At 42.2% G+C, this 22258-nt stretch overlaps 2 protein-coding genes across 5 annotated transcripts in view; both read left to right on the top strand.

Moving 5' to 3' along the window:
- Positions 1 to 144: 144 nt before the first annotated feature.
- On the top strand, positions 145 to 5187 carry rpl9 (ribosomal protein L9). The gene is made up of 8 exons (XM_079499019.1): positions 145 to 213; positions 887 to 933; positions 1032 to 1147; positions 1981 to 2076; positions 2190 to 2322; positions 2549 to 2629; positions 4492 to 4621; positions 5031 to 5187. The coding sequence occupies exons 2-7, from the start codon at positions 888 to 890 to the stop codon at positions 4596 to 4598; spliced, it is 579 nt and encodes a 192-aa protein (XP_079355145.1). The 5' UTR covers positions 145 to 213; position 887; the 3' UTR covers positions 4599 to 4621; positions 5031 to 5187.
- Positions 5188 to 6215: 1028 nt separating this feature from the next.
- rfc1 (replication factor C (activator 1) 1) overlaps positions 6216 to 22258 on the top strand; it is a 63794-nt gene continuing 47751 nt past the window's right edge. The window contains exons 1-23 of one of the 4 annotated variants that reach the window (XM_079499008.1): positions 6216 to 6357; positions 7190 to 7342; positions 7492 to 7567; positions 8269 to 8382; positions 8517 to 8824; positions 9007 to 9081; positions 9299 to 9376; positions 9481 to 9840; positions 9956 to 10069; positions 10556 to 10735; positions 11046 to 11150; positions 11310 to 11706; positions 11853 to 11968; positions 12196 to 12310; positions 12409 to 12497; positions 12753 to 12890; positions 13034 to 13129; positions 13401 to 13654; positions 14041 to 14158; positions 14367 to 14512; positions 15139 to 15352; positions 16278 to 16472; positions 16874 to 17879. In XM_079499008.1, the coding sequence (XP_079355134.1) occupies positions 6355 to 6357; positions 7190 to 7342; positions 7492 to 7567; positions 8269 to 8382; positions 8517 to 8824; positions 9007 to 9081; positions 9299 to 9376; positions 9481 to 9840; positions 9956 to 10069; positions 10556 to 10735; positions 11046 to 11150; positions 11310 to 11706; positions 11853 to 11968; positions 12196 to 12310; positions 12409 to 12497; positions 12753 to 12890; positions 13034 to 13129; positions 13401 to 13654; positions 14041 to 14158; positions 14367 to 14512; positions 15139 to 15352; positions 16278 to 16472; positions 16874 to 16978 (3549 nt within the window). In that variant the 5' untranslated portion in view covers positions 6216 to 6354 and the 3' untranslated portion in view covers positions 16979 to 17879. Of the gene's footprint in view, positions 6358 to 6434; positions 6561 to 7189; positions 7343 to 7491; positions 7568 to 8268; positions 8383 to 8516; positions 8825 to 9006; positions 9082 to 9298; positions 9377 to 9480; positions 9841 to 9955; positions 10070 to 10555; positions 10736 to 11045; positions 11151 to 11309; positions 11707 to 11852; positions 11969 to 12195; positions 12311 to 12408; positions 12498 to 12752; positions 12891 to 13033; positions 13130 to 13400; positions 13655 to 14040; positions 14159 to 14366; positions 14513 to 15138; positions 15353 to 16277; positions 16473 to 16873; positions 17880 to 22258 lie in introns of those variants that run through there. The other 3 variants (XM_079499007.1, XR_013789821.1, XM_079499006.1) reach the window with 3 other exon arrangements.

Raw genomic sequence — 22258 nt, 5'->3', positions numbered from 1 at the left:
CCTGTAAAGAAGTACAGTGTGATTTTTTCAGTTAGATTTTACCCCACTTACGTTAAACCTAATTGCGTTTTGTGCTTACAGTTATTAAAATGATAATATAATCTGTTCGTCATTTAACTTGTAATGCCTGCTGGAGCCGTTACGTCATGACGTAGGCACCCTACAATTGCGTCGTGACGTCCTTCCTTTTTCCTTTCCTCTACTACCGGCGAGGTGAGAACGAAGGCGGATAATCTATCTATGTTAAATCTAACTCCATCTGTGGCCAATAAACTCACATTTTACATCCCTGTTGGAATATTTGTCCGGGTATTGCTAATACACATTACAGACATCGTATTTAACACATACGCTACGTTTATTGGCATTCCACAACATTAGTTATTCCGATGGTCCCTTTCCAGACTCGACTCAGCCCAGGCCTACGCGTCTTGTTTTCTTGCAATATGGCCCCGTGAATTGGTTTAATATAATGAATGTTAGAATCTTCTTCCCCGCTACTTCTAAATAATTTTTATAGCACCCCGTCATGCTGTTCCATTGACTTGTATAGCTTACCGATATGTATTGGTTGAGCTAGCATTACATTAGCATCATGAGCAGCTAAGTGGTACTGTTCAGTCATTTGTGTCATCATACACTGTACGTCCAAAGATTGAATCAAATGAACGTGCTCTCCCACAAACTGCTTCATGTAGGTTTGAACTTTGAAGTATATTTTCTAATCATCCAAGGGCTCACTTGCTGTCAACTATGAATAGTGGGAAGGGTTTGTGTTCAACTAGTGTTGTCAGGGTATTATACTGCTGTTTGGATGAAGGGTTGCTGACTTGCTGTACAACTAAACCAGGCTGTGAAACCTAAATATCAGTGTTTCTTATTGCAGAATGAAGACCATTCTCAGTAACCAGACTGTCGACATTCCCGACAATGGTAAGGGGATGATTGTTGAGTAATCACTGGGCATTGTAATGCATCTTGATTGTTTTGAGATCGTACATCTCCTCTGCTGTGTTTTGATGTGTCTGCAGTTGATATCAAGTTGAAGGGGAGGACGGTAATCGTCAAGGGTCCCCGTGGCTTGCTCCGCCGGGAGTTTACCCACATCAACCTGGAGCTCAGACTTCTGGGCGCAAAACACAAGAAGGTAATAATTTAGCACATTGTAGTTTATCTAAAATGTCTGGAACTTTGGGACAACTTTTGGATTGTCTTTATACTACGTGTTGACACATTTTAGACTGCCTGAAGGCTTGATCAGGGAACTGACATGTTTCACAGTGATATGTATTGTTGCATTTTGTGTATGCATACAGCATTGAATAATTAGAAAATAAGTCATGAGATAAAAGGGTAACATGGTGAAGTTGGGGGTTCTTTTGGACAACATGATACATTTGTCATCTCATTTGAGCCCCTTTTAATTGGGCAGATGTGAAGTGAAGAAGTGAGGATTTGTCAGTGCTTGGTAACACTATTCTAGTTACTGTGAATGGATAATATCCCCACAAAAGATGATACGATGTACATATTTGCGTAAAGTGTGCATTGTCCCCCAAGTGTGCAGTGTCTTATGTAAATATGCAATCAGTTATATGTACATATGTGCTAGCTGGTCAATCTCCGTTTTCGGTCAGCTTGTTTTTGAGAACTGAATGTTTCAAGCCTTCAGAGTTGGGTACATTCCTAACCTCCAAGGTTCCAGCTAATTGGAGAGAACAGCCAGTGTCAATGCGATGGCTCAATGTACAAATGGTGTATGTTCTGTACCTTCTGGCCTTGCTGTTTTCTCATCAGGCCACAAACAGCCAGGCTTTATTAAATTCTGCTTCGAAGATGTAAAGAAAATAAACAAAACCAAAAGCCTGCCTGCCCCCTTTAAGAAGACTAAGATACTTTTGCTCACTTGGGTCTCACTGCTCAAGGGATTGTGTGGTTTCTAATGGAAGTGCAGAAGTTGATGTCCTGCTCTGTTTTCAGCTGCGTGTGGACAAATGGTGGGGCAACAGAAAGGAGCTGGCCACAGTCCGCACCATCTGCAGTCATGTCCAGAACATGATTAAGGGAGTCACAGTGGTGAGAGGGTGTTCTATTCAGCTGTACAGTGCTCCAGTCATGGTTTTCAGTGTTTGAAGATAAGTCTTGTGTTCACTGTCAATGCTGACGGCCATGTTTCTTCGCTCCTATAGGGTTTCCGGTACAAGATGCGATCTGTGTATGCCCATTTCCCCATCAACGTAGTCATGCAGGAGAATGGGAATTTGGTGGAGATCAGGAACTTCTTGGGAGAGAAGTACATCCGCCGTGTTCGTATGAGGGCCGGTAAGTGAGACTGCACCTAGTGACAAAAATAATTGGTGCTCTTGTGACTGCAGTTTGCCCATGTGGTATAATGTGCCGTAACGATTTTTCTATCAGGTTTCCTCAAAAGAGCTGTGATATTAATCCTCGGTTGGTTCAAAGATTTTGTTTGTGTAGGATCATTCTGTGGCTGCAAACTAAGCTATTGTCTTCTTTGTCTCCCTACCCCAATCTGTCCCCTTCCCAGGTGTGTCATGTGCACTCTCACAAGCCCAGAAGGATGAGCTGATCCTGGAGGGTAATGACATTGAGCTGGTGTCAAACTCAGGTGGGTTTAACAACTTTTCCATGTAGCTCAGTGGTGATAATCTCCCGTCCTCTAGGGTAACTGCTAGTTTTCCACTGTACCAAATAATATCAATCTAGTGTCGAGGTCATTCTAGTCACCGTAAGCGGGTTGCGATGAATGGATTCTTTGTCAAATCAAAGCTCAGTATTTCATTTAGGTGTACATGTCAAAGCTAGGGGATCACTGCAAAGATGGGATCCTTTTGCTGCTTCTGTGAGCATAAGGTTTGCCGATGGGTGATTCAGTTACCCATCATCCTTGTCCATGGAAATGTCATTTACTGGAATTGGACACCATAGTTTTACCTACCTGTAGTGCCATGATATTTGTTTTGTCCTTATCCTATCCAAACCATCCCCTTGACATGTAGAACATCCCAAGTCAATCATTGTCAGAATCCATCTATTAGAAATTTGATCGTTCTCACCGCCCATCTACACTTCATTTTGTAAACGGTGTACTGTGGCTCTCCCCTTCCGTGCTCATTGACAAGACTGAGCATTTACACTGGCTGTGATAATGGAAGCACACTTTGACATGTTCAGTGTACTTGAAGACAGCTTCTAAAGTTCACCTAATCAGATTTGATTAAATCTTATTGACTGGTGCTTTCCCAAGTGTAATGCTTTGTACAAACTACAAAGATTACTTAAAATTGGTACTGTCAATTACTTATATTTGTTTGGTATCAATGCGCCACAATTTACATATTATTTCTTAACCAACCATAATGCTAAGTTTTGCCAGCTCCATCTTGAAATAAAGTCTTGTGAATTCTGATAATACTCTTCCCAGCCTTTTCCGTATTCCTTTTCTGATATAGGAAATGTTGTGGGCAACAATATTTTACCCCTCCAATTCCCTCATCTTTTGAAATGTATTTATTCAGCCCTCCCTCTTCCCATCATTCTACAAGTCCATAATCACCCTGGCCTATCCTTAGTAGGGCTGAGCAATTTGTAAAATAATGTCCAATTGCAATTTTTCAGACCAAGGTTTATTTGGTTGAGCTTCAATTCTGTTTACTGTATGGCATATATTATGACCACATTAGATGGGTTCCAAAATAAATTGTTATTGAAAGGACCATACCAATGTTATTCCATGTTTAGCCCATTGACTACAAGTCATGAATATTTATTTTTCATTACTACCAACGATAATTGTGTTTTTTTTTTTTTTGTATAATTATTGCCAAGGTTGCCTAATGTTGCTCAAACTTAAGGTGGCCTTACACTAGCCGATTTTTTTTTTCAATCTGAAATCTGATAGCACCACACACTACAGGATAATCGGAGCGGGGCAGAGCAAATATCAAACATTCTTGATGTTGATCGAGCTTTGAGCGGCCCCGAGCAGATCGATTGAGTCGGGCACCCCCCGAGCGTCAAATGCCTGATTATCGGCTAGTGTAAGGCCACCTTTAGTCTATCTTAAAAAGTATCTGCTTAAAGATGTAATAGATGTAATGTAAAAGATGTCATACGTCTTGATTGACTATTTTCTGCAAGACTTTTGAAAATCAATGCATGCCACATTAAAACTCAACAATGGCTTAATTTTGCTGTGACGTTCTAGACGGTGAGCTAAACATGCAAAATGGTCCTGTTGGTATACATTTTAAGTTTGCAATATTGTGCTTCATTCATTGGACCAAATATTACCTAAAACATTAGAATAACTTGTTATGAGGCCATTTAGAAATTTTAGATGCTTTATTTTGTGCAATAAATAAAATTGGACTCATTGTTAAGCCCTACTACCTAGTGTTGTAGAATGTTTGTTGTCCTTGTGTGACCTGTGCATGCTGCTCATCACCCCTAGCTTCTCTTGTGTTCCAGCTGCCCTGATCCAGCAGGCCACCACAGTCAAAAATAAGGATATCAGAAAGTTCTTGGACGGTATTTACGTGTCCGAGAAGGGAACAGTTGAGCCGCAGAAAAATTAAAAACAACAGCTGCAACTGTAGAGGTTAGAGAATATTGCCTAATCTTCCCCTGTGGACTACAGGGGGTGTACATTTTGTTTCATCTTAACCAATTAACACCTTTTCTTTTCCTTGTGTGTCCAGTTCATGCATTTCCAGGTGGATTTATATGCTAGACATGTTTTAGTAATTTCATGCATGTTTCATTTTGATTGTCTATGTGACTATTGACTAACCACAGCATGCTTCTGATCATAACATAAGTTTGTCTAGTGTTAACAAAAATAACTGAATCACTGTAAGGCAAAACTCATTCAGTAGATTGACGTACTGTATTTTGTAGGTTAAAACTTGTTTGCCTCGTATAATCTTTATCCAATGAACCACCTTGACTATGCATGCGACTCACTCATTCCCTGTATTCACTCTTGGCCCTTGTGTTTCCCCCTCCAGCGGCCTTGATCCAACAGGCCACCACGGTCAGAAAGAAGGACATCAGGAAGTTCCTGGATGGCATCTATGTCAGCGAGAAGACCACTGTTATTGAACAAGATGACCAATAATGTTCTGTTTTGACAAATAAAGTTCCATCTACTACACTTTTTTGAAATGTACTAGTTTGTCCTTTTCTTAGTAGTTCGATGGATTGGTGTTTGTTATGAATGATGCAATTTTATTGTCATACATTTTCCACAAGTATCTGCTGTGGCTGCATTAGTGTTGAAACCTCAATTTGAGCAGAGGTATTCTGGAATTCTTGGATATGAATCCAGATAATTTCTATGTGCTACCAAGTATCCTAAACAAAAGCAAGGGCTCGCAACTCAATTTGTAATGTTCCAGGTAAGTTTATTCACAATCACAGCAGGCAGGACGTTTTGACCTGACTTGGTCTTTCTCAAGTATACTTGAGAGACCAATGTGGGTGATTGTGAATAAACCTACCTGGAGCATTACATTACAAAGTGAGTTGCGAGCTATTTTCTACAGTCTGATGGTGCGAGCCCTTGCTTTTGTTTATGATATGTTAGTTTAACAGTTTGGCTCAGCACCAAGATCGGAGGACGTGCCGTTCTATCTTATTCTACCAGGTATCCTAACCTTCACCTCTGGAGTTAAATACATAATCAATGTGGATAGATATTTTTCAATGTCCTTGTGGAAATGAATAATCTTGAATTTAGGTACATTTCTAGAGATTTCATTTGGGGATGTGTTGTAATTGCCCAGAAACATAAACAAACCTATAATTAATTGTTACTGTTTGTAAAAATAGAAATTTTTATTTCACTGCAGAATCGGTGCATTTCAAACCACAATAGATGTACTAAACTTAATGTGGACCACACCATGGTAAAGCATTACACTTGTTTACAATTAGAACAGGTCCATTTTTACATTTTCAATTCATCAGATGCTTTAGGGGTTTTATAAGCGGTTTTTATAAAAACAAAACAAATACAGTGGTGGACGTGACGTACAGTCAGTCTGCGCCTCAACCTTGGCCTCAAACACTGATTTGAGTGGCGCGCTGGAAATAACCGATATACAAGCTCACAACTCTTCGTGGAGGTGGCACGGTGTGAGCTTGTAGATCTGCTATTTCTCAGTGCGCGGCACCGCCGTACGGCGACGTATCAAATCGAGGTTACGTCACTTCCAGGCGACAGCAACGGACGCCGCGCGCGCCAGATTCGTTGGATTATGATTATTATTTCTCACAGTGACAACTGATCTGACAAGCCAGAAGAAAGATAACGTTATTGTGTTGATTATCATGGTATGTCAACCGATCTGAGCATTGACGTGCAGCAGTCTGCGTAAATTCGTTACATTGCATGAAATAATCTGTGTTGTTAACTAGTTTACCATGTTTTGGGAGCATGCACACTAGCCAACGAGCTAATGTTAGCTGGCATAAAGTTGCATTATTATATGATTATATCTACCACTCAACTGTCACATTGTGGTTTTATAGCCATGGTTAGTTATGTTTCTTTTACTCTTTAACATGACATGTTGATTTACTTTCGATATTAACGAACGTTGCGTGAAATTAACATTAAACACAATGTAGACAATGCAGTGTAAAAATAATGATTTGCTAGGTGACATTGGTTGAATATTCTATTAACATTTTGCAAAATAGTATAAGCCTATAGTCGTACGATTATACGATGATGCTATAAACTTGGATTACACATGACACAAAGCCCTTATGAGGGCAATTTCCATTGTGGTCTTGTGTATTCAATTCATAGACGATTGGGTCGCAGCATCTTAGTTTATTTTCTGTTAAACCTGGATCAATGTTGTGTATGTATTGTTTACGCTTTGTTAAGAACAGCAAAAAACATGACTACCGGTATACCTGTTTAGTTACGTTAAGTAGTAGCTGTTGTGTTACATGCATAGCTGCTGTTCTCCTTTCTTTAGTAGTACCAAACGCGCCATTTTTAAATTAAATTAGATTGGAATGTTCAGATGCTGGGTTTATGTCTGCTGTGATTCCTGTGAAGAATAGGTCCCTACATGCCAAATTCTTCTTGTGGGCTCTAGTGTCATGATGATTCAAGAAGTTGGCATCAATCTCTTCCTCTCTGAAAACACAGGACATCAGGAGGTTCTTTGCACCAACTTCAAGTAAACCAACGGTGCAGAAAACAGCCCAGAATGGAAATGGTAGAGATGAAGATAGTAAGAAGAAAAATAAATCTGTTTCCTCAGAGGAGGATGCGAAGAAGAAAAATAAAGTGACTAAAAAGGTATTTGAATAGTATGATTTTTCCTACTGCCATATATTGGTCTGTATAATTACCATGATCATATGTTCATATGAAGTACATCTTTTGCCTGTGTCAAGGTGTTTGTGGGGCATTAATTTATGTGGGCTATGTCTTGATCTTTCCTTCAGATCAAAAGTCCCAAAGCAGAGGTGAAACAGAAGGACAATGAGAAGAAACGTAAGAAGCGAGCTGTCATAGAATCAGGTAACAATAGAGATGACTTCGCCATGATCACATCAACTACGGTATCCATACTTTGTCTTCAGAACCAAGATTATCATTATCAAAACAATTGTCCTCATCATTACTACTGTATTTCATAGAAATTTGCAACACTAGATTTCTTTATAGGCCTAATGGGTTGAATCTAGAGTTGCGATACCCTCCATAGAAATTTCCGATCTGCTTGTATTAAACAATGTTAAACTCAACAACATTGCACGATTGCAGCTGTATAGGGCAAGCTTGAATTATCAAGAAATTCTGTGCAGGTGATTATTTTCCAAAGTGTTAGTGTTTGGAAGCGCTCGTCGGAAGTCACTGAACATACCACCTGTTTCGAATTTGCACATAATGCAGGAGGCAGCAGCATGATGCGTTTATGAGTGCTTCCAAACTCCAACACTAAAGACTTACAAAAATAATCACCTTTTATGAAACAAACATTGAAAGAGGATAATTCAAGCTTGCCCTACAGCTGCAATGTTGGTGGAAATTTCTATTTCAGGTTCAATGGGCTGTCAATGGAGGGTATTGCAACTCTAGATTCAATCCATTATAAAAAATCTAATGTTGCAAATTGCAGCTATGTATTTGACAGTTGTCCCGTCAAGTGGATTACCACCTCTCCTAGGTCTACATTTTCTTAGGATCTCCTCACAATCGTCTCTTTACATTTGATACAGACTCTGAGGAGGAGGCACCACAGAGACAGCCACAGAAACCCTCAAAATCCAGTAAGAAGACCAAGGAAGAATCCCCTCCTAAAAATGATCCTGTACAGTATGTCTCTGAAACAGGTGTGGAAGAGTAAGGTCATTTACATGCAGTGCACATACAAATGTACACAGAGCAATTTCCAGTATTGTTATTATATTGGATATTGTAACCCAACCTGCAATACTAGATCTATTTTGTGCATTTTTGGTTTTAGACTCGGACAGTGATAACTTCCTGTCCCTAAAGAAGACTGCGAAACCCAAGGAGAATGGCCTTTCTAAACCAGTAAAGATGGAGGAAGAAAAGGCTTGTCCAGTGATCAAAGACGGGACAAAGACTCCTTCTAAAGCCTCCTCCACTCAAGGGAATTCAACATCAAAATCTCCACGTATAGCTGTAACCCCCAAGTCAACTACCATTCCCCAGACCAAACGAACCCCAACCTCAGTGATGGACTTTTTTGGCGTGAGCAGTGTGCAGCGCTCGGAAAAGAAGCTGGTAGCCAGCACCAAGAGGAAGGCTGTGAGTATATGAGCCCTTTCTTTCTCTACCTATTTCTTTTTTAATGTATTGTGTTTCCGTTTTCTCTTCTCTCACCCATTACACCAAAACAATAAATACAACAACAACATGGACTGGGAGTATTACACTTGAATGTGCTACTTAGTTAGATGTATACATTTGAATATGATTTGTACCCTCAGCCAACTCAGGACCCAGATGATTGCATGAGTGATGACTTAATTGCCAAACAGCTGCAGATGGAGGAGGACATGGAGGTAGGCTGACATCTGCGATAGCTAAAAGTGAACTTATATGCTAATGTATCGGCAAAGTGATATCTCTTTACATTCCTGTTATAGATATTGTTTTTTACTTGTAGATGAATGAGTGAATGATGAAAAGTAATACGTTTTTCAATATTCAATTTATTGACTACGGCAGTGTGATCTATTCTTGTATTTAATGAATTTGTGTTATCTCTCTCTCACACAGCTGGAGAAGCAGGTCCACAATGATGAGGAGTTTGCCAGGACTCTGGCCATGCTGGATGAGGCACCACAGGCCAAGAAGGCATTGAATACAACCCGACATTTCACATAAACATTAAACAATACTCACTTTCCATAAAAGCCACTGGTCGTGACATTATGCCTTGTATGTGTCTGTTCGTCCAGGCTCGTAAGGACTCTCCTGAGAAGCCAGGGTCAACTATATCGCCCAAGAAGGATAGTCCATTCTCTGCCAACAGCAGCACAAGCAGACAGTCAAAGGCCAATGAGACTGACATAAGCGAGGCTATCAGCCCATCCCCTAAAAAGACCACAGCTCCTGTGAAGGCCAGCTCCAAACTGGCTCTAATGAAGAAAAAAGATGAGATAAAAGAGGAAAAAATAACAATTTCACCCAAGAAAATGAAAATCTCTCCCAAAAAGGAGCCCTGTACTGATTTAACCATAGAAAAGAAACGCACACCGAAAACAGAAAGTATTGATGAAGGAGAGACTGCAATCAAAGTATCCCCCAAAAAACCACAGGTAAGCCAAACCATTGATGCCTTGCAAGGGGAGGAAAATGCTTTTCAGTTGAAATTATATTTTAAAAGACATAAGGGTCCTTTTTGTGGTTGACATAATGTTCTCAACTGCCTAGTCCACAAGCACTAGTCCTGATGACGGCGAGAAAAAGAAAGGCAACGCTACAGCCTTCAGAAACTACCTAAACAGAGATGGACCACGTGCTCTGGGCTCCAAGGAAAAACCTACGGTAATACCTACAGCCGCTTCAAATGGACACGTCAAAACTGGTGGTGGGATGATTCACTTACCTCCCGATTCCATACGATCTCGATACCTAGGGTGCAGATTTGACTTATATTGCGATACTTAATTATTTTTCGATTCGATATTGCGATTTTGCCCCCAAGTTACTTTGATTCTTTTTTTTATGCTGGAACATTTTAAAACAATTATAAACAATATAAACCATGAAAAGTTGAATCATACACTTCAATGTAGCGAGCTAACACTCATGAAAATGACATAAAAATAAAATAAAATGGAAAAACTAACCTAAAAAAAAACCCACACGATTCGAACTTCACGATTCAATTTTAAAATTGTGGCATTAAGAATCACAATTTGTGAGTGAATCAAAATGTTTTGCCCACCCCTAGTCAAAACAACATTACGTTTGATTCATAGATGATCTCAAATTCTAATGAAAATGGTGTCGTGTGATTGTGTATTCCAGGGTGCAGAGAACTGTCTGGAGGGGTGTGTTTTTGTGCTGACTGGAGTCTTGGAGTCCATGGAGAGGGACGATGCCAAGTCTCTCATTGAGCGCTACGGGGGCAAGGTGACGGGCAACATCAGCAAGAAGACCACTTACCTGGTGCTGGGCAGAGACAGTGGAGTGTCCAAGACAGAAAAGGTAGCAAGCTGAAATAGCACATAAACCACACCGTTCAGGCTCATTTTAATAGCGTATCGCTAAAGGTCTCTGTCAAATTAGCCCTCTTCTGGTTCTCTTCGCACATCTTGCTTTTGTGTTTATTTTTTCTTTAGTTGCTACCATGTTATTCTATTGACTGTGATTCTACTACTATTCTACTAACTACTGCTTTGATATTTATGTTTCCACTCTTTCATCAATGTTCAACTTCAGTTAAAAGTGAATACACTTTGCATTGATGAATTAGTTCCCCTAGATTGTTTTCTCACTTTGTTGTTGCTGTATCCAGGCAGAGAGTCTGGGAACTAAGATCCTCGATGAGGACGGCCTGTTTGAGCTGATCAGAACCAAACCAGGGAAGAAGTCCAAGTATGAGATTGCTGCTGAGGCCGAGGTCAGTGCGCGCACATCTGCCTCCATCCACGTGACTGCCATGCTTCAAACTCATTTGTATTGATTCATTTTTGGGTGTCATTTCTATTCAAGTCCCGTAAGTTGAGTTAAAGTAACACTTTGATGTATTTTGTCTCCTGTGTACTCCCATACCGCACAGTGCAAGGCCTCTAAGAGCAGAACTCCTTCCAGCCAGCCATCGAAGAGCACCCCACCTGCCCAGAAAATCTCACCCTCCAAGGGCAACGCCAGGTCCCCTCAGACTCCCAGCCCTTCCAAGACGGGCCGGAGCTCCAGGTCCGCAGCAGGAGGCAGTGCCACCCCACCCGGGAGAGGCTCCTCTGGGTCCGAGGTCCGCAGGGGACTTGGCCTTTCCCCCTCTTCTTCCTCTGCTGTGGCCGGCGATGCCGCTGCTAGCCTGCTGTGGGTGGACAAGTACCGTCCCCGGTCTCTGAAGGCTATCATTGGCCAGCAGGGGGACCTGAGCTGTGCCAATAAGCTGCTGCGCTGGCTGAAAAACTGGCACAAACACCAGGCAGGGGGCGCTGCTAAACCAGGTGTGCCTGTCTGTGATGCTTTTTTTTAAATAACTGATTTCACATGAGGTTTCACGCACATTGAGTGAGCCAGCAACATTTTGTTTTGTGGCCTAAAAAGGATTGCAGTAACCCTTAACAGACTGTATATACTTCTCTCTCTGCAGTAGCAAAGTTTGGTAAGTTTGGAGGTGGTAGAGATGATGGATCAACATTTAAAGCGGCTCTGCTGTCTGGACCCCCAGGCGTGGGGAAGACCACCACAGCAGCACTTGTCTGTGAGGTCAGTCTCTCTCACACACACACAGACTAATGACTTTTCTTGAAATCAGCTTCAATGTCCGTCCACATTCCGTGTGTGTGTGTGTGTGTGTGTGTGTGTGTGTGTGTGTGTGTGTGTGTGTGTGTGTGTGTGTGTGTGTGTGTGTGTGTGTGTGTGTGTGTGTGTGTGTGTGTGTGTGTGTGTGTGTGTGTGTGTGTGTGTGTGTGTGTGTGTGTGTGTGTGTGTAGGAGGTGGGCTATAGCTATGTGGAGATGAACGCCAGCTGTACTCGCAGTAAGAGCAGCCTTAAAGATGTGGTAGCGGAGTCACTGAACAACACTAGCATCAAGGACTTCTATACGGGTACTGATGTGATTTGCATAATCCTTCCACTCACACCTGTACACCAATCACATGTCTGTGACTTGTCTGAAATGACTCATATTTTCACACGTTTGCAGGCACATCCCAGACGGTCAGCAGCAAGCATGTCCTTATCATGGATGAGGTGGACGGTATGGCTGGCAATGAGGACCGGGGAGGAATACAGGTACACTGGCCTGGCCCAGCCAGCGTGCTTTCTGGTATAGAGAGGGGCGGGTAGCGCATGGAGCAAGCGCTGGATAATATTGGTTCACCGATCTGAGTGCTGTTGATTATTAGAGAACATATGTTCATCACAAATCCCTTGTAATTGTGGTACAAGGGAGATCAGTCCCTCACGTTGTCACTTGGGAGGATATCGGTTGTTGTTCTGTCCACTCACCTGTATCTCACACACTATGTTGACGCGTGACCTTTTCAGGAGATGATTAGCCTCGTCAAACAGAGCAAGATCCCAATCATCTTCATGTGCAACGACCGCAACCACCAAAAGATTCGGTCCTTGGCCAACTACTGCTTCGACCTGCGCGTCCAGAGACCTCGAGTGGAGCAGATCAAGGTACCTGCTGACAGCTACCTGTCTGATGTTAGATCATTGTTTTTACAAAATTCTCTTCTCTCTCTACGCACACAACCCATTGAACCCAAGCCACTTTCCTTTTCCTTGTTGCTCATCCACCTGCTTTTCCTTTCCCTCCTCAGGGAGCCATGATGTCGATAGCATTCAAGGAGGGCATCAAGATTCCACCGCCAGCACTCAACGAAATAATCCTAGCTTCTAATCAGGACATCCGACAGGTAGGTAAAGAGCCCAGTCGTTGAATTTGCCACAGAGAGTGACGAAACCTAAAAGGCAACTTTGCTAATCTTTAACCCGAATCCTATCATTCTATTGTGACGCGGACACCGATCTGTGCTGTGTGTTGAGGTGAGAGTGTGCCCTCAGTCGCTAGAAAATCTGAAAAATCCACAAAACTGAAATTACAGGTACAAAATGTATCGCCAGCCATATCACCATTTCTCCCTCCTCGCTCAACTCTCTCATGTCACCTTTCTCCGCTCTCACCAGGTGCTCCACAACCTCAGCATGTGGTCTGCTACGAACAAGGTGATGACATTTGACCAGTGCAAGGCTGACGCCACCAATGCCCGCAAGGACCTGAAGATGGGACCCTTTGATGTCTGCAGGAAGGTCTTTGTCTCAGGGGATGAGACTGCCAACATGAGCTTCATAGACAAGAGCGACCTCTTTTTCCACGACTACTCACTCGCGCCGCTTTTTGTCCAGGAGAACTACGTGCACGTACGGCCAGCAGCCGCCGGGTAAGAGAGGGAAGATGTACTCTCGATGCTCCTACACAATGATTCTATTTTTTCCAGTAATCACGGTTGAGGAAGATGCATGTAGTACTAATATTATTTCTGAGCCCAGTCAAACCTGTAGTGTAAAACATCTGTGTCATTATTTTCACCCCACTGAGCAATAGTCGGCTATTAGAAATGGGCTATAACTGTCTAAAAATATTTTGCGGTCTAAGCTTTAGACGTTAATTAGCAGTTTTTTTTTAATGTCTATATAGACCGTCTATATATATCTGTTGAAACGACTTTAGACGTCTTATACCCTGACAAATGCTCAGTGGGACAGTTCTTTCAAACATATTTTTAAATGTTGTATAAATATGTTGTCCTGTCTGTCTGTTTGTCAGTGGTAATTTGAAGTCTCACCTGATGCTGCTCAGTAAGGCGGCTGATTCCATCTGTGATGGAGACCTGGTGGACAGACAGATCCGCTCTAGACAGATGTGGTCACTGCTGCCCACCCAGGTACACACGCACACAACTTTAACATGAAAATGAACAACTAAAGATGGGAATTATCCATTCATTTATTCATAATTGATACGTTTTTATAATCTTATCGGTCGATTAATGTCTAACTCAAAAATCTACATTTTGCTGATATACAGAAAGAATACAAAAGGCATATTATATTCCGATGATAGAGAGGTGTACTATTTTGTTTGTTTTCTAGGCCGTCTATGCAAGTGTGATACCAGGGGAGCTGATGCGAGGCTATATGAACCAGTTCCCCACTTTCCCAAGCTGGCTGGGCAAATTCTCTTCCACCAACAAACATTCCCGTATTGTCCAGGAGCTGGCTTCACACATGTGCTTAAAGTGAGTTGCAGCACATAGTACCGCTATACTGTATGTTTATCATCCTTTTTCAGTTTTATCGATACACATTTTTGTCCTTTGCAATGTGTGATTTTCTGCACACGAGGACAAACAAGCTTTTCAATTTCCTCATGCACACCTACTCCAAAATTGCTGTCTGATTAATGTCTGCGATGGTGTCCTTTTCTTTTTAAATCAAACCCAGTTCGATTCCTGCTTTTTTCAGATGTGTTAATAAAATGATTGACCAATAACAAATCACATCAGACTTCTGTGTGCAAGGGCTTTTAGTCTTGAAAGTTATACTTGAAGATGTCTCATTTATTCCATCCCCCAATCCCATGTCAGACCTGTCTGCCCTTGTTACTATCAGAAGACTTCCTTATTTCCCCTAACTCTTGTTAATAATAGTGTTTTCCATTCTAAAACGTATTATGAGAGACGGCGAGCTCATCTTACGACCTACGCGTCACAAGATGAGCTCGCCCCTCCTGCAAATTATTCAAACTTATGATTACTTTCTCCTGCCTGCTTGTCGTTTTCATCACTTTTCTCTCCCTTCTCTGCCTCCATTCCTCCTCCTCCTCCTCATCTCTTATGGTCGCTGCCTCCTCTCCCAATACAAGGACACTGAGCAGCAGACAGGCGGTGAACCAGGACTACCTGCCGTACCTGCGAGGGGCGCTGTTGAGTCCTCTCCAGAGGCTGGGGGCCGAGGGGGCGGGCCAGGCCGTGCAGCTGCTGGACGACTACCAGCTCATCAAGGAAGACGTGGACAACATCATGGACATCAGCGTCTGGGGCGGAAAGACTGACCCCTACTCTAAACTGGACCCCAAGGTAAGACTGACCCCTACTCTAAACTGGACCCCAAGGTAAGACTGACCCCTACTCTAAACTAGACCCCAAGGTAAGACTGACCCCTACTCTAAACTGGACCCCAAGGTAAGTCTGACCCCTACTCTAAACTGGACCCCAAGGTAAGACTGACCCCTACTCTAAACTGGACCCCAAGGTAAGACTGACCCCTACTCTAAACTGGACCCCAAGGTAAGACTGACCCCTACTCTAAACTAGACCCCAAGGTAAGACTGACCCCTACTTTAAACTGGACCCCAAGGTAAGACTGACCCCTACTTTAAACTGGACCCCAAGGTAAGACTGACCCCTACTCTAAACTGGACCCCAAGGTAAGACTGACCCCTACTCTAAACTAGACCCCAAGGTAAGACTGACCCCTACTCTAAACTAGACCCCAAGGTAAGACTGACCCCTACTCTAAACTAGACCCCAAGGTAAGACTGACCCCTACTTTAAACTGGACCCCAAGGTAAGACTGACCCCTACTCTAAACTGGACCCCAAGGTAAGACTGACCCCTACTCTAAACTGGACCCCAAGGAACAGGGAATGGTGGATAAAGTACTCACATTGTTTAACTTAAGAAAAAGTGCCAATACTTCAATGTACCACTACTGTTACAAGTAAAAGTCCAGAATTCAAAAGGTATTACAAACGTATTGGCATCAAAAATGTACTTATTAAAGTACCAAAAGTAAGAGTACTCATTGGGCAGAATGTCTCTTTTCAAGTTTTCAAATGCATTAAAAATGTTGAAAATACCCGATCTACAAGCTCACAATGCGTCGCATCCCGACGCACTGCGATTATTGAAACGATCATTGTGGAATGTCGACAGACCAACATTAGAATTCTTGGTCACTATTCTGCTCAGGTGAAATCAAATGTGTCATTATTCCCTACAGGTGAAAGCAGCCTTCACTCGGGCGTACAACCGCGAGGTCCACCTGACGCCCTACTCCCTGCAGGCGGTGAAGAAGGGCCGACGTGGCGCAGGAGGCGCCGAGTCTGAGCTGGGAGGAGGCGGCGAGACGGAGCAGGAAGCCCAGGATGCCGAGGGGGAAGAGGAGGAGGATATCTCCGTTGACGCCATGATCAAAGTACGAAGCCTCACTCACACCGCATCCGCACTGCCAGCGATGCGAGCGAGCGAACAATGAAATCTCATTAGATTTCATGTTTTTCCAATGAGACTTATTCCAGCGAGGTTTCACGGCCCCAAAACACTTTTATTAGTTGAGATCTACGCACTACTATTTATTGGTTATTTGATTGGTTCAGGCTACGTCGCAACGCAATGGCCCGACGCTCCATATCAGGACAGTTTTTCCACACAATGACGCCGTCGGAAAGCTCGCTCCTTGCCTGTGTAGATGAGCTGTCAGACTGCTCACTGCACCCTGCTGCCTGTGATTATGATGAAGGCGTGTTTACGCATTTATTTTTGTTGTTGCATTTCTACACTATTTAATCTGCCTTGCTTGTCTGTGTCGTCCCACAGCAGAAAAAGGCCAAAGCCACCAGGGAGCCCAGGAAGAAGGCAGAGCCCAAGAAGAGGGCGGAGGTTTCGGGGAAGAGCAGAGCCAAGGCCAAGGCTAAGAAGTGAGCCATGACCAGAACTGAGCTCCTCTAGGCCTGGAAAGCCCCCTACAGACTGTTCATAATGGGCTATATATGTGCACACACACGCCATTTTGGAAAGAACTTGGGCCACTTCCCTACTTCCAGGTGTTACCGATGATACTAAATGAAGGCTCTGTTCCATTCTGGTCAAACAGAGCAGGGTGCTGTTTCCCACTGGAAACGCACTGCTACAACAGTGGGTCTCGAAGTGTCCTTGAGTGGGTTCTAAATGGCCCCGTATGGGTGTGTAACTCTGAGAGTGTACAAATAGGACCAAATGTACCCCCATTTGTACACTCTCAGAGTTATAACTTATGGGGGTCCTTGAAATTAAAACGTTTGAAAACCACTGCACACTAAAGGGAACAGAGCCTTTATTAGTATCATCGGTTAACACCTGTGAAGAAAGTAGGGAAGCGGCCCGGAAGTAAGAAGAGTTATTCTGTGTGCGTATAGCCCATTCTTTGTAAAGGCTTGTAACCAGGACGACAAAGTCAAGGAATCATTTGTGTCATTCTGAGTTGGAGTTCTCTTCCACGTTAACCACTGCATCCGAATGTCTAGAAGTGATATTCAACTTGAGTCATATCATGTCAACAAAGAGGCATTTACGCTGCAGAGGTCATCTGTATGCCTCTGCAGGTGTGTGTGCTACTCTAGAATCATTATTGGGTTGAGTTGTTACTGTAAATATGTGACTGTAGGGTCAAAAGACTTGCTTTGATACTACTACAACTACTGTTGCTACAATGGAGGTCTGTGTACAAGAATACTGTTTTTTTTTCTCACTTTGATGACCAAAATTAACCAACACCACGTTTTCCTGTAAATGGCAATTTTGTATATAAAAAGATCACAGTAATCAATAAAGAAATGTCTTGACATTTTTCTTAGTCTTAGTAATCAGGTATAATTTCACAACCTCAGGAATGTAATGACCATGGGAACCATGAATGAACATAAAATGTCCACAAAACAATAGTAGGAACAATAGGACAGGATGATGTATACAGATATTGTATTGGCTGATATACAATGGACCTATCCCTGGCTGTCAAGGTATCAATGCTAGGACGTGGGTGAGAGACAGACAAAATAAAAAGGCACTTGGTGGTATAATGATGTTTCTCTCACCAAGATAATACTTAATTTCCACCACATAGGCCTCTGCAGAGAACATAGGCTACATAGCTAGAGTAGGTGGGAACCAGCTTGGTGTGGACCTCTTGTCAACTTTATATTAGGTAACTATGTGGGCAACAAGACAGATCATTATGCAGCAGCTTACAGTATGCCAGGGGTTCTCAACGTTTTTGGCCGGGGACCCCCGGAAATGCTTTGGCAATGTCTCGGGACCCCCCTCCCGACCCCCAATATAAATTGACTGCTGCAATAACCTTAAACCCTTTTGGGCGGGAACCCCTTTTGGTGTTTTAAGCATTGTTATAATTTAGCTATTGAAAAATAGCAGATCTACAAGCTGAAAATCGTGAAAATAAAATTAAAAAAAAAATCTTTTTTTTTTCTTTTTTAAAAAAATAATAATTTGGGGACCCCCTAAAATAATTTGGCGACCCCCCGATGGGTCGCGACCCACGGGTTGAGAACCCCTGCAGTATGCCATACAGATCAGTGGTTCCCAAAGTATTCAGCCTGTGACCCAAAACAAATTATATATTCGCCCGGGACCCAAACTAGTGAAAATAGCACATCTACAAGCTCACAACGTGTCGCTTCGTGCCACGTGACTGAGCATCTGCTATTTTCACTACTTCTTAAATATTTGTTCTAATTTATGGAATTTCTTAGATCTTTTTTTCATTGCTTCATGACACAATCTATTTCAATCAACACTGGGGGGGCACTGGGGCCATAGCCCCTCAGACAATTCCAGGTAACTTTATTCAGTTATTCAGGCACTGGGGGGATATTGGGGAGGCACTGGGGGGGACACTGGGGGGGGGGGGGGGGGGGGGGCAATGGGGAGGCACTCAAAATCACGGAAAAGCGAAAGACTATAGTCCATGGTCTCGGAGGGCATACTATAGTTAGTATGTCGTTTTTCACGATTTCGGAGGATTTGAAAAAAAGGTGAAAATCACGGAACAGCGAAAGGCTATAATCCATGGTCTCGAAGGGCATGCTATAGTATGTCGTTTTTCACGATTTCAGAGAATTTGATAAAACAGGTGAAAATCACGGAAAAGCAATGGTCTCGGAGGGCATATAGTATGTCGTTTTTCACGATTTCGGAGCCTTTCGCTTTTCCGTGATTTTCACCTTTTTTCAAATCCTCCAAAATCATGAAAAACGATGAACTATAGTCTGTCTTCCGAAACCATGAACAATAGCATGTCGTTTTTTCTGGGGGGGCACTGGGGGGACACTGGGGGGGCAATGGGGGGGCACTGGGGGGACAATGGGGGTACATTGGGGGGCACTGGGCCTGGGAGGACACTGGGGGGGCATGCTATAGAATGCCGTCCGAGACCACCATGGGCCTGTCTTTTCCTCAAAAATGATGAAAAATGGGATGGTATAGTATGCCGTCCGAGACCATGGGCTATAGCCCATCGTCTTTTTTTCAAATCCTCATAAATGATGAAAAACGGCATGCTATAGTATGCCGTCTCTGTGTGATTTTCATCTTTTTTTCAAATCCTCAAAAATTATGAAATATGGCATGCTAGTATGCCGTCCGAGACCATGGGTTATAGCCCATGGTATCGGTGTGATTTTCGTCTTTTTTTCAAATCCTCAAAAATGATGAAAAATGGCATGCTACTAGTCCTACATACTTACACCTAGAAACACCTAGAAAAGTTTTAGAAATATAGTGCTTTCAAATTTGAGAAACGTATAATGGGGCTCAATGGCATGCTCTATGGTACATCAAAAAGTCACTTTCACCTAGAAACTCCATTCACACTTTTTATAATTCAGCTTACTGTGGGCACACATGCTGGAACTTTTTACTTTGAAATGTTTTGTAGTTTCTGAGTTATTTAACGCCCAATGCATTCTCAATAACAATAAAACAAACTTTGGCATGCTACTAGTCCTACATACTTACACCTAGAAACCCCATTCAAACCTATTTAGGTTAATCTTACAGTGGACATGTTTGCCTGAAAATAAATCTTTGAAATGTTTCATAGTTTTAGAAATATAGTGCTTTCAAATTTGAGGAATTTACAATGGGGCTCAATGGCAGCTCTATGGTACAAAAAGTCACTTTCACCTAGAAACTCCATTCACACTTTTTATAATTCAGCTTACTGTGGGCACACATGCTGGAACTTTTTACTTTGAAATGTTTTGTATTTTCTGAGTTATTTAACTTAAACGCCCAATGCATTCTCAATGACAATAAAACAAACTTGGGGGTCAATGGCAGCTCTATACTGCTCTAACTTTTTACTTTGAAATGTTTTGTAGTTTCTGAGTTATTTAACTTAAACGCCCAATGCATTCTTATTGGCAATAGCACAAACTTTGGCATGCTACTAGTCCTACATACGGGGACATATTTTGACAGCAGAAACTAGGTGTAAACTGCCTGTCATAATTTCCCCCTCCCTATCCAAAGCCCCCCCAGGTACATTATATATTTAAACTATTTTCAGCAATGGTACATTTATTTTTTCAGTGGGTAGATCTTGTTGAGCTGGTCATGTCGTTTTTCGTGATTTTGGAGGATTTGAAAAAAAAGGTGAAAATCATGAAAAAACGACATACTATAGTTCATGGTTTCGGACGGCATACTATAGCATGTCGTTTTTCGTGATTTTGGAGGATTTGAAAAAAAGATGAAAATCATGAAAAAACGACATACTATAGTCCATGGTTTGGGACGGCATAATATATTTTGTCATATTTTCATGATTTTGGGACACTATGTCAGAGCCAGGACTTGAACCTGCAGCCTCATGATTCCCAGGCAGGCTCTGTACCCAGTGAGCCACTGTGCATGCTGTTCTAGGTGAAAGTGCTTTTTTGACGTGCCAATATCTGCCATTGAGCCCCATTGTAAATGTCTCAAATTTGAAAGTACTATATTTCTAAAACGATGAAACATTTCAAAGATTCCTTTACAGGCAAACATGTCCACCGTAAGATGAACCTAAATAGGTTTGAATGGGGTTTCTAGGTGTAAGTATGTAGGACTAGTAGCATGCCAAAGTTTGTGCTATTGCTATTGGTGAAAGTTTTTTTGACGTGCCACTATCTGCCATTATAAATTTCTCAAATTGAAAGGTGGACATGTTTGCCTGAAAAGGAATCTTTGAAATGTTTCATCGTTTTAGAAATATAGTGCTTTCAATTTGAGAAATTTATAATGGCAGATAGTGGCACGTCAAAAGAACTTTCACCTAGAAACTCCATTCACACATTTTATAATTCAGCTTACTGTGGAGACACATGCTGTAACTTTTTACTTTGAAGTGTTTTGTAGTTTCTGAGTTATTTAAGTTAAACGCCCAATGCATTCCCAATGGCAATAGCACAAACTTTGGCATGCTACTAGTCCTACATACTTACACCTAGAAACCCCATTCAAACCTATTTAGGTTCATCTTACGGTGGACATGTTTGCCTGAAAAGGAATCTTTGAAATGTTTCATCGTTTTAGAAATATAGTGCTTTCAAATTTGAGACATTTACAATGGGGCTCAATGGCAGATATTGGCACGTCAAAAAAGCACTTTCACCTAGAAACTCCATTCACACTTTAAAAAAAAAAAAAAAGGTGAAAATCATGAAAAAACGACATACTATAGTTCATGGTTTCGGACGGCATACTATAGCATGTCGTTTTTCATGATTTTGGAGGATTTGAAAAAAAGATGAAAATACGACATACTATAGTCCATGGTTTGGGACGGCATAATATATTTTGTCATATTTTCATGATTTTGGGACACTATGTCAGAGCCAGGACTTGAACCTGCAGCCTCATGATTCCCAGGCAGGCTCTGTAGGCCTTCCCAGTGAGCCACTGTGCATGCTGTTCTTAAAAGGCCGAATAGATAATGACAGAAGAGCCAGAGACTTGTTTCCATTGCGGTTCATAAACATTCAAACGTCTAGAGATAAACTGTGACTGTGGCTCAAGAGGTAGAGCAGGTCGTCCAATGATCCATGGGTCGGCGGTTCGAATCCCGGCTCCTCCTGTCCACATGTCGAAGTGTCCTTGGGCAAGACACTGAACCCCAAATTGCTCCCGATGTGCTGGTTGGTACCTTGCATGGCTTCCGCCGCA

This window comes from Electrona antarctica, assembly GCF_951216825.1.
Source record: "Electrona antarctica genome assembly, chromosome: 4".
NCBI classification, from domain to species: Eukaryota; Metazoa; Chordata; class Actinopteri; order Myctophiformes; family Myctophidae; genus Electrona; species Electrona antarctica.
This window is presented reverse-complemented; position numbering and strand designations above follow the sequence as displayed.

What these genes read in the sequence shown, in the direction of transcription:
- rpl9 (XM_079499019.1), top strand. Translation starts at nt 888, where the DNA reads ATGAAGACCATTCTCAGTAACCAGACTGTCGACATTCCCGACAATG. An exon ending in CCGTGTTCGTATGAGGGCCG is followed by an intron (nt 2,323 to 2,548) that starts GTAAGTGAGACT and finishes TCCCCTTCCCAG; the next exon opens with GTGTGTCATGTGCACTCTCA. An exon ending in TGAGCTGGTGTCAAACTCAG is followed by an intron (nt 2,630 to 4,491) that starts GTGGGTTTAACA and finishes CTTGTGTTCCAG; the next exon opens with CTGCCCTGATCCAGCAGGCC.